Source organism: Poecile atricapillus, chromosome 1 (genome assembly GCF_030490865.1).
Source record: "Poecile atricapillus isolate bPoeAtr1 chromosome 1, bPoeAtr1.hap1, whole genome shotgun sequence".
Lineage (NCBI taxonomy): Eukaryota > Metazoa > Chordata > Aves > Passeriformes > Paridae > Poecile > Poecile atricapillus.
In genome coordinates, this window is record NC_081249.1 from 34,641,399 (window position 1) to 34,653,279 (window position 11,881).

The 11,881-nt window shown below is 39.8% G+C and overlaps 1 protein-coding gene across 1 annotated transcript; it reads left to right on the forward strand.

Annotated features, from left to right (window-relative positions):
• Positions 1-3,033: 3,033 nt before the first annotated feature.
• ASMT (acetylserotonin O-methyltransferase) lies at positions 3,034-10,849 on the forward strand. Its single transcript, XM_058837410.1, has 8 exons — positions 3,034-3,172; positions 4,526-4,700; positions 5,893-6,022; positions 6,708-6,776; positions 7,288-7,406; positions 8,158-8,298; positions 9,489-9,611; positions 10,236-10,849. Exons 1-8 carry the CDS (start codon positions 3,101-3,103, stop codon positions 10,448-10,450), a joined length of 1,044 nt encoding a protein of 347 aa, XP_058693393.1. The 5' UTR covers positions 3,034-3,100; the 3' UTR covers positions 10,451-10,849.
• Positions 10,850-11,881: the final 1,032 nt, after the last annotated feature.

Genomic DNA, 11,881 nt, shown 5'->3' on the forward strand with positions numbered 1-11,881 from the left:
GCCAGTTGTAACTGTGATGAAAACAGGAAAAAAATAAAATTGGTTTGTGTCAAAAGTGATGGAAATAATATTACTAGGAAAATGCATATATTATAAAATATGGGAATAATTAGAAACTACAAAGAAGAAAAGGAGTATTTTAAACTTGATATTCTATTTCAAAGAAAAAGTATGATACTGAGTATCCTGGTTTCTTAGGATTGTTAAAGGAAAGGCCACAAACTATTACCTTAGTGCCCTTCCAGGGCATCTGTTATAACCTGGGTACACTAGAGACTTAGTCATTATAGCAAAGCACAGTTGTTTCCCTACTGGCATTATTGAAATTTAACATAGTCACATCCCTGGGATTTGTAGTTTTTGCTTATAAGGAAGGTTTCATGTGAGAAGATAGTGTTATCTGCCATTTCTCACTGGCAGGCACATTCATTTCACTAAATCCCCTCTGTTCATAGATAATTTCTTACTTTCAAATGTTATGCAAAAACGACATCATTGGTTTTTGTATAGTGTTTAACTGTATTGAGTTATTTAGGCAAAGAAAAATGCATCACTGAAATAGAACTGTGGGGGTAAAATAAGGTCTTTAGTCTGCATGTTGTCTAAGCCCTATGAAAGAAACCTTGATAGGGTTGTCAGAGAAAGCAAGCCTTTGCAATTTCATCTCCATGAATGCATTTTTAGCTTAAGAGGGGCTTAAACCTTAAGCCTCACTAACAATTTACTTGGAAACATCTACACTGCTTTTTTCAATCTGGTGTGAGTTATCTGCAAGTCTCCTCCCTTACATCTCACTACTAGTAGTAATCCCATTAGATGATTATAACTTGTATCCTCAACAGACAGATTTAGTCATAATTGAAAAAGAACTTCAAGTGTGTTTAATCAACTGTGTGGTCATTTTATTAGTGGACACTCATTTACCATATTACTTTGCCTTAAGTGAAGTGCATTTATGGCCTGGGGCTGAATAGCTGTTATGTTCCCAGGAGTGGGAAATCCTTAAACTTGCATGAAATTGCACCAGTTTCTCAGTAGCAGGTAGAATTTGCCTTTAGAAGAGAAATATTTTTATTTTCATACAACTTTCTAATCTTTTTGGCTAACAATAGTTATCTTTGGCTGGTTTTTATGTACAATTTAGTTCTCTGTTTTCATTGGAGGAGAGGAAATGGTAGAAATAGACATAGAGGGAAATAAGTTGACTTGGTTACCCATGCAGATGGAGACTTAGTGAGTCTCTCTTAAACTTTCTCCTTCTACAAAGCTGTCTTTGGAATGAAACCAAAGAACTGGAAAAGCTGTAGTGTGTTCACCAAGAGCAGATCTAGATTTGTCCAAATAAATGAACTCTGCTGACAGCTTATTGCATATGCAGACAGAAGTTCATAAATAGTAACTGAGCGCATGTGCTCTCCTTGAGCTGAGGATAGCAGGGGAATATTTCTGTTATGAATATAGCTGTGTATTTGAAAGCTTCAGTGTCTTGTTAAATGCAAGGTGCACAGATTCACAGTCAGTCACTCGGTCAGAGGTTTGCTGGTGCTGGGGTGTCCAGCCTGCACATACTAAATACACAAAATATTAGTATGTAATCTGTACTGAACACTGAATCTGGTGCACTAACAATAGCACTATGTCTATAGGCTGTGTTTGTCAGGAGGAGCAGTTCTACATGTTTCTGCAACTTGGTGTTAGCTATAATTCTTGTAATGTTCACACCTAGTACTCAACACGGGGAACCATGGTGTTAGAATCTGAGAATTTCTCAGATATACAAAGGGGAAAAGGCTGAAAACTGTTATACCTGCTTAACTGACTTTAATAGCTAACTCTCAAAGAAAGTTGCTATTTCACTACTGACTAAAAGAAGTAGATCATCTGGCTACAATGTAGGGATCTGAATGGAAAAAACAGATTCAGAGAAGGGTTATGCAGTAGAATCTGAAGCATGGAAAAAGCTGCCACTGAAAAAATAGTGGTTTGTAACATTTTGCCTTCAGTGTATTACCTAAATAAGGTTTAATTTAACATTGTTTCCTGAAGGGTCACTAAATGTGTGACTCTTTTCCTTGATGGGAAGGATTTTTCCTCACCTGAGTGTTGCCACGCCTACCCCAAGGTGAGGTGGGAAAGATGTCAGATGGAGACAGAAATGAACAGTGGGTCAGCAAGATTTCAGGAAAGTAATCCAGGGGTTTAATTTTTGATGAAAACCTATGAGGTATGTCCTGTGTGAATGTGAAATCCATGACCCTTCTTGCACTTTGCAGTAATTTCATTGTTTTTTCCCAAGGGCCTTCTGCTGCCCATGGTTAGTTTTGCAGAGAAGGGGAGGAAGACTGTAGTAGCCAGCTGGAAAATGTAAAATGTACTGTCATCCCTCCGCACCCTGCTCTGTCAAAAAATGGCAAAGCACAAGTACAACACCCCTGCTGAGGTGCTGCTATCAAAAAGGTATTCCTTTCTAAACTGGTATCAAGGTGGGTGGGGGGACCTGCAAAATACAGAAAAGTAACAAATGTAGTTTTAATTCCTCATAGGCTTTACCTGAGTGATCATCATCAGAGCAAAATAGTCACGGTGAGAAAACAGAAGCAGATTCTTACAGCTTCTCTTTGGACTTGCTGCTTCTGCACTTGGGGATGGGGTGTACGCTACTGCCGGCCCAGGGTCCCCTGGGCTGTGCCCACAGCAAGTTTCAAGTTCCAAGTAAGATTCTGCTTTAGTTTATGAATTCTGGTGCATTGCAGAGTTCAGTTTCTCGGTATTCTTCTGCACTGATTCCTGTTTTGCCTGTTACAAGCTTTCAAGTGCTTCTGAGGTGCCAGCATATTGCTGACTGATGAACTGACGATACAAGATATAATCCACACTGCTTCTTTAGCTTTATACTTGATGATAGAAGATACAAAGAAACAGCTGAACCAGGTAGAAAGACCCATCAAAGCCAAAAAACTCAGCTAAAATGTTTTGTAACCAGTGTGTTTCTCGGAAGGAATAAGATTATGTGGGTCAGCTGGTGTGTTTTGTGTCTGGTGAAAAGAAGCTTATTTAAATTAAGAGAGCCAGGAAATCTGTCTCTCAGTCCAGAAGGAAGATGGGTTCCACAGAAGACCTTGACTATCCTCAAATCATTGTGCAATACAGCAATGGATTTTTAATCTCAAAGGTAAGAAATATAACTCTTAGAGAGAGTATGCAGACAGAAATATTTAGGGATTTCTCTTTAGGTCCTGAATGCAAGTCTTTGGAAGAAGTGAAAGCAGTAGTACAATGACTGCTTTTCCAAGCATATTTTTAAGGCACAAAGGCAAAACTAGCAATTCCACTCTTCTTATTGTTTGCTGATGTTATTTGCCTAAGCACATGGACATAAAATTATAATATCCAGTGCAGTGGATGATTTTTTCTTCATTTACTACTTAACTTTCCTGTTGTCCCTTGCTGTATATCTGGCCAACATGGCAACAGAAGGAATGCTCTTTGGTTTGTGCAAATACCGCTGCACCTTAAGCTCCTGAAAGGCAGAGCTGACAATAAAGGGAGGAAAAATACATAATGAAAAGTCACTTTGTGAGAAGAATAAGTGCCCAATACGTCCCAAATTAACACTGTTAGTACTATGTTTTTGAGAAATATTTTGAGAAATTTGGTTAAGCCATATTCTTATTCAAGGTAAAAGGAGCTTCATTGTACAGGAAACATTGTAGCTCAAATCATTGTAGATACAGGCAGTCATTTAAATTGATGTCTTTGTTACTTTTTCTGGAGTGTTTATGTGACCAGAGTAAAAGGCTAATACTTTTAAGGTTGACTGTATAGTTAAAGAAAATGGGTGGTTTTTGTTCTGGTTTTTTATGTATGGTTAGCAATGTCTGTCTGAAGGTTGACAGATGTTGTTGGAGAAGTTACACAATTCTGTGGAAAGACTGGGCAATGTTGTTGGGTTGAATGAAGCAGTTCTTCTGGATGAGAGGACACTGCCTGCTTCTGGAAGATCACTGTAGTCTTTCACATCAATCTCTGAAAACAAGATCCATGGAATGGGATGTTCCCCCTATTGCAAGCCATGAGAGAGTCTCTATCCCACCCCAAAGCATGTGTTAGATCCTTAGTTAAAGAACAGAAACATAAACAGAGAAAAAGCACCATCACCCAGTCTTGCCTTTGCTCTTTCCAGGAGATTGTGTGAATATATTTCTAAACTAAGGAAGAGTCATGATTATTTACAAACAAAATCTGGTCTCTAAAGGTGGACTTTTGGAAGCCAAAAACATTGTCTGTCTTCACTGAAAAAAGTAAAAAAAAAATAAAAAGATAAGACCAATGAGTGCATTGCATGAATTGTATATTATATTGTTGCTCAGATGAACTACAATTTAATAATTGGACTTGTTTATATGAAATACAAATTTATCTGAAATAAATCAAATTTCTATTTTCCCTAATTAAGCAGCCTGTGAAATGCAGTAGGCTTTGTGCTTTCACCTAATCCCTCAGTTCCATCTTTCCCTACCCCCAGGTTATGTTCACTGCCTGTGAGCTGGGGGTGTTTGATCTTCTTCTGGAGTCAGGAAAGCCTCTGTCTTCAGATGCCATTGCTGCACATCTGGGTGCCAGCACCATGGGGATGAAAAGACTGCTGGATGCTTGTGTGGGATTGAAGCTCTTGGCAGTAGAGATGACACAAGAAGGAGGTAATAAAGGCAGAGGAATGGGAATAAATTATAACAATAATTTAAACCTCTGATGGTTCTGAAAGTGAGATAAGCTGTGTGGGCAAAGGTGATATCAAATATTACATCAGTTAATGTAGCTGGAAGAAGGAGAGAATCACTCAGGATTCACTCTTCAGCTGAAAGAGGTAAATGTCAGTATGATTACTGGTATGAAGTGAAACATGGGTACAGGGCTCTATATCTCTAAATATCTTTGTGCAAGAGCCTCATGTGACCTTGGAGAAGATATTTAGGATCTCTGTGGAGCTTGTCTCAAGAAATCTGGGGTTTGGGCAGGATTTTAAACTTAAAAAAAAATGGCAGGGTGGATGGTAACAGCATAATTTAAAACAGGTTTTTACCATTATGTGAACTATTTTGTTAGGTTGTTGATCAGAACTGTGAGGTGATGTAAATTTTTCCTTAGAAAATGTCAGAAACATAGAATCCACTTGGACAGAAAGGATTTCTGGCCATCAGACAGCTGGTCAGGACTAGCTAGAGTCTCACAAGTTGTCCCCTCTGCTCTGCCTTGTGTTGCTTTGTTTTAGGGATTATAGTTGTTGCCCAATGAGCTGGGGAGAGCAAGATCTCTCTTTTATATTCATTTGATATTCCAGTTTGGTGGGTGAGTGATGCCACTGCAGATGCATTGGAGGGAGTGGGGGAGATTTCTGGGAGTCCTTTAGGCGTTCTTCTGCCTGCAGAAGGTCCTGCCCTAGTGAACTGAATGAGGGTAGGTGTTGTTGGCCTGTTGTTTTGGGGACTTTCCCCCCACCTGCTGACCTTATTGATCAGGAAAAGAGACTTGTCTGCAAAGACTACTCATTTAAATAGAGACTGAAATCTTCCTCTGAGAGCAGAAGCCTCTATGTAAATGGTAACACCTCTAAGGCATTTTTTTTTTTGCTCTCCTTGAAAGAAATATTTGGTGCTGGAGTTAAGCATAGGGAGACAGTGTTTACCTAGATGGAATGGGGCAACACAGATTTCAGCAGCCCTCACCCACTGCTCATTGCAGTGGAAGGATTTGGCTGTAGAAGTAATGTGGTTGTGTCTTTGGCTGTATAGACATCTTCTGGTGATAAACACCAAGCTGTACAATAGATTTGGCAAGGTGTTATATCATATATGTTATGATATAAATAAAAGGTATTTATTTTACTTTTAGCCCTCTACAGAAACACAGAAATTTCCAACATCTACCTTACAAAATCAAGTACAAAGTCTCAGTATCATATTATGATGTATTATTCCAACACAGTCTACTTGTGCTGGCAGTACCTGGCTGATGCTGTGAGGTAAGAAGGTGTGTTGTGTGCTGTCTGGTGCTTTGCAGCATCTGTGTTGCTGCTCTGAGTGGTGTGTTTCTGGGGAGGAGCACAATAAAGATGCTGTCTGGTTCTCAGAAATTAAAAGTAACAGATAATTCAGCTGTTAACATGGCCAATATGTGTGCTTTTTCCAACGCCTTGCTTTCCATTTGTATATGTTCTTATTTTCCTTTTCCCTGCCATTATAGAGATGATCTAGAAATCAGATTTCTTTATGTTTCACCTTCAGTAAAACACTTTATCATTACAGTGGCTCTTACTGGACGTGACATCAACAAAGTAAATCATGAGTAATGGTGGATAAGGATCCTTCTGTTGCAAAGGTTTATAGGGGCAGTTTAATATGGGTCTGGAGTCTCACTTGTTCCAGTCCATGCAACTGATGAGCAAACATGGTGTAGATGATGGTGATGATTGCATCAGTCTTGTACCTTTACCTCAGGTGTGTTCCCATAAATCACAGAATCCTAAAATGGTTTGGGTTGGAAGAGGCTCTAAATATCATCTAGTTCCAACCTTCCTACCATGGATGGCACTCACTAGATCAGGTTGTTCAAATTGCTGTCCCACCCTGACTTTGAAAAGAATTAGTTATTCTTGTGAGAGGTTAATATATCAGCACTCTCATAGGCTTTTTCAATTGCTATTTTAGAGAAGGAAGAAACCAATATGAAAGAGCTTTTGGCATTTCATCTAAGGACTCTTTTGAAGCAATGTACAGGTAATCATTAGAATATTTATAGAAATTTTATTCTTGTTGTGGATAAGACTAATGTTTTTAATTATGGCTCAGAACAATTAAATGTAACAATGAGAATTCCTCTCATCAGCATCATGCAATGTTTTTATTTCTCAACAATATCAATTGCTGAGGCATTTTCTGATATTTTGAAGTGTATAATTCGCTAATCTGAAAAATATCACAGATCTCTGACAGACGAAATGATAGTTGAAGGAAAAAAAATCCCTTAGAAATTCTGAGAATGAGTAGCATAATAAACTGTTGGATTTTGCTAGTCTTAATTCCCTATTTAAATGCATGAATTCATAGCTGTACCCTCCTGATAAAGTAATATTCAAGGTAGGTTTATATGCAAAGAGGACGTACTTTGTGTCAATAAAACCAGAGATTTTTGTTTAAGCTAAAACATGTAGCAGCAGTTATATGATAGGAATCCCTGAGAATGTGGTAAGGAGCCCTCTCTCTGTGCTGTTTCTGTTTGCATTGCTAGATCAGATGAAGAAATGCTAAAATTCATGGCTGGCCAGAATTCAGTATGGAGCATATGTGGCAGAGATGTTCTTGCTGCATTCGACCTTTCCCCTTTCACACAGATCTATGACCTGGGAGGTGAGTGTCAGAAGATCTTTAACAAGCCTCTGAACTGTCTTTTATAAGCTCTCTAGAGGAAAACAACTCCTATGTTATATGATGGGCAAAACAATGGAAAGCAGGACACAGCAATATAAGGAGCATTTTGCTGATTTGGTTGGGTTAAAAACAAAAATTTGAGAGTGATGAGAGCATTAGGAAGCTGAATGCTTTTCTCTGCAGTCTGACTTATGTAAGTAGCCACTCATCCCCTTGTGGATGTGGCAACTTTAGCATTTTTTCATGCCTTACTTGATGCATTCTTTTGGTGCTAGACTATTTCCTTCGCCCCTTCAGACACTGTGGTTGAGGTACTGCCTACAGCCTCTTATCCTGCAACACCCTGCTGTCCCAGCACTGCTGATTCATGGGACAAGGCAGGCTCTCCCCTGGCCTTCCTCACTTCTTCCCCAGAGCCTGGTTTAGTGACTCTGTTTTTCATTTTTCACTTTCCAGCACCTGCAGCTGGTCTGGCTAGGAGGGAGTGTAAGAGTGCTAAGGGCTGGGGCTAACCCCACACGCCTGGGTGCTGCACACCCCAGATCTTCCTGCACAACACATGGAGACAGTGGCTTCTCCTACCCCTTCTCTTGCCTCTCAGCAACACATAGAGTGCAAACGTACGTTGCCAGCTTCCATGAGGCTGAATGCAACGTTTTCTGTATGGTTTCATGGGGGTGTTGCTGGTTGGATTTGTGTCAGTACTGACCTTCTTCTACTGTCCCCACAGGAGGTGGAGGAGCTTTGGCCCAAGAGTGTGTTTCTTTGTATCCAAATTCTACTGTCACAATTTATGACCTGCCCAAAGTTGTTCAAGTGGCCAAAGAACAATTTGTTTCCCCCGAGGAGCGTCAAATCACTTTCCATGAAGGTAGGTGTGGACAGGGGTGTGGTGGTGTCACAGCTGTTTCTCCAGAGCCATGGCTCTGCTCAGAGGTGTCATACTGGAGGCTCAGGTCTCCAGCTGCCCCTTATGGGGACAGCATCTCAGGTTGCAGCCTCCCCAGCCCAGGTCTGCAGCTGTCCCAGTTGTCCATCAGCAGCTGTCAGAGACAAAACTCAGTTATTCAGCAACATTAATTCCTGAAGAGAGCTATTTCATTTCTTAAGAACAAGGGTACATTAGCAAAAAAAAAAAAGCACCTTACAATTTTGAAATCTGTGATGCTTTGTTATAAATCTTCCTAACACTCCCCTTTTCTCTTGTGCAAACCTCCTGGCAGATGTGAGGGATGCCAGGCCTGCTCTAAGCAAGGGTTTTCCCTTCTCTGCTCACAACCAATTGACCTTCAAGTCCTAAGATATTTTGGACCATGAAAGTGGGTGAGCTAGCTCCTATTCCTCTTGCCCAGGCCACTGGTCCTCCATAGTCTTTGTACCATCTATGAGGAAAATGGGTATAGGGAAATCTCATTTTTAATGTTTAAAAAAGGCTTCAAAGTACTGAAAGTGCTTAATATTGCTCAAAGCTCAGAGAGAGAAAAGAAGCCATGAGGAAAGCAGGAAGTGTATAAAAACAAAGATGCAACAAAATGGGAGAAGAAATGTCGAAGTAAAACACTGAGAAAAAAATCTGAATGCAATACACCAGGTGCTAAACAAAAGGAATAACAAAGCTAGTGCTAGGAGGTGAGAGATGTGTATTTTTACCTATGGAATTATGAAGTAACTTGTGATTACTGAAGATATTTTTAAACTTTCTTAGAGAAGGCAATATTCTTTCCTCTTTCTTGTGACAGAAATCATGTGAACCTATCTCCTTAGTGCTTTATGAATTTGAATTTCTGTTACTGGGGGAAACCTAAACTCAAATGTTTTCCTGTGCATCAATCTGTTTCAGGATGATTATTGCCTTTAAATATTTCACATCTTCTTGAGACTGATCAAGAGCAAAATTTCCTATGCAGTGCAACAGAGGACTTTTACCTGGTAACTCCATTGCTGTCTGATATGTCTGAAGCACATTGCAAGGCTGGAATTGAACAGAACTGAAAATATTTGCATAACTTGGCACTCAGGGTTGTGGGAATTTGTATAACACATGTATTTTTTGCTTTACAGGAGACTTCTTTAATGATTCGATACCTGAAGCTGAACTGTATATTTTATCCAAGATACTGCATGATTGGGATGATGACAAATGCAAACAACTGCTGGCAAAAGTCTACAAAGCGTGCAAACCTGGTAGGTGTGAACTCTTGGAGAGCAGAGAGACCCTTACCTGTTAGCAATGCGAAGCACACCAGTCTCAATGCTCAGTTTGGGTGTCAGAGTTTCAGTGCAGGAGTTTCTTGGTTTAGTCCATTGCTTTCCCTAAGCCAGCTATGTGCAGCTGAGACAAACAGCACCTGGTCTAATTTCTCTTTGTTTGGTTTCCGGTTTTTGTCTTCTCTGCAGGAACTCCTCTTTCGAGGCATAAAGTGTAAGGATTGAGAATTTTGAATATTGTTTAGATAGGTATATACATTATAGTAAAAATCCCATTAAACCTCACAATGAAGCCTCAGAGTTTCAAAAGCACTGCCTACAGAGCAAAATCAGTAAGGTCTTGTCAGTTTCATCTGGGGATAATGGGAAATTTCCATCCCAGCAACAGCACCCCCTTCAGTTCTGGGACATCAGCACCAACATAGTCAAGCAAAGATGTGCTCTGATGCTTTGGCTCTTTCGTTGTCTTCTGTGATGCTGAAATGTGGCTTAATGTAGAGACTGCTTCTTCCTGAAAGTAAGATTAGGATCTGTCCTAGTAACAGCTTAAAAATAGCTCAACTTCTCATTGCTCAAGGTGTGTTTTCTTCTCTCCACCAGGTGGTGGAGTGCTGCTGGTTGAATCGCTTCTGAATGAAGATAGAAGTGGGCCTGTAGAAACCCAGCTGTATTCTCTGAATATGTTGGTCCAGACAGAAGGGAAAGAGCGAACAGCAGCAGAATACAGCAAGCTCCTGGACGCAGCTGGCTTTGGAGTGATTCAAGTCAAGAGAACTGGAAAACTCTATGATGCTGTTTTAGGAAGGAAATTGTAGTATGTGTTTTATGTATGTAACAAGACAGAAAAAGTTGAGAAATGTGCTATTCTCTTCTTAGGATGCAATGATCAACTTAGCTTTTGGTTAAGGCTGCCAACTTTTTTGTAAGCTGATACATTGTCAGAAGACTCACTAATAACAGATCTTCAACATGCATGTATTGCAAATCTGGCAGGCTGGCTTGGCTTGCCTTTGGATCTGGGAGGGAAAGAAAGAAATTAGCACCTGTTCCACAAAAAACAATCCACAAAAGAAATGTGTAGTATGTCTGCTTCAGCTTGTATCAGTCTCTCTGATTTTAACACCATATCTGTCAAAAGCTGAGCTGAATTTGTACTTGAGTTCCTGCAAAATAAAGCTAATCCCTGTACTGAGCTTTCTTGCCTGCATTTTTATTCCTGAGATATTGGTATAATAAAATCAGACCAAATTATGTCTCCCTGTGGTCTTTTCAGAGTTCCATGAGAAACCTTGTTTGAGCCTTGGGGAGTTTTGCATGAAAAAATGATATTAATTTTTTATTTCCTGTAGACTTTGATTTAAATTATGAAGAAGTGTGGTACCTTCGTGACTGGGTGAAGCCCAGGGATTCTTATTACAAAGCAGGTGGGAAGATGATGCAGCTAAGTAATTTTGTTATGTACTTGGTTAGTCCTTACTGCATGCCTCCTGCTATTTCTTTAAATCATTTGATCAAAGGTGGTCTGCCATTATCCGTGCAGTTTTTGGAAGCAGAATTACACATTACTGAAGTGACAAGCATTTGGAGAAGGCACTAGGAAGTCACTCTGCTATTGTTTCTGGAAGAGTAGTTGCATTTGCCCATTAAGCTAGATACTAGAGGAGCTTGAGATAGTTTACTCAGTACCCTTCTACAGGAGCCTCCCACTCATGATTGTAGGAGATGGACAGGGACAAAGTAGCCTCAGTACACACAGGAAACACAAGGTTTTAATATCATTGCAATTATAGAGACATGGTGGGACAGCTTGCATGATTGGAATGTTGGGTTTTGGGGAGTTGTCTATTTTTTTTTCTTGTAAAAAACAAACACTGTAAAGGGAACCTGAAACAAGCGCTTTGCTAAATGCAGGCAAATTAAAACCCTGTTTGTTTTGTAGTTTCTATGTTCCAACAGATATTTCTGATGACACCTTGCTATATATAAGGTCTCTTGTCTGTGTTTTTTGCTTGTCCTTGGATATGTTAACTTTAAAAAAGTTTGTGCAGGAACAATGGAAATAAGGTGGAGGTTTCCAAGTTACTCATGTTTTGGGTAACGAAAGTTCTTCCCAAGTTTGTGCCCTTTCATGGTGCTGCAGTGGGAGGTGTTCTGTTTGAAGTAGATGGCTCTGCCAATAGAGTTCTTTCCCCCTTCCATGTAGTTTTTCACCATATAGACTGAGATAAATTTTCTAGCTCCAGTAT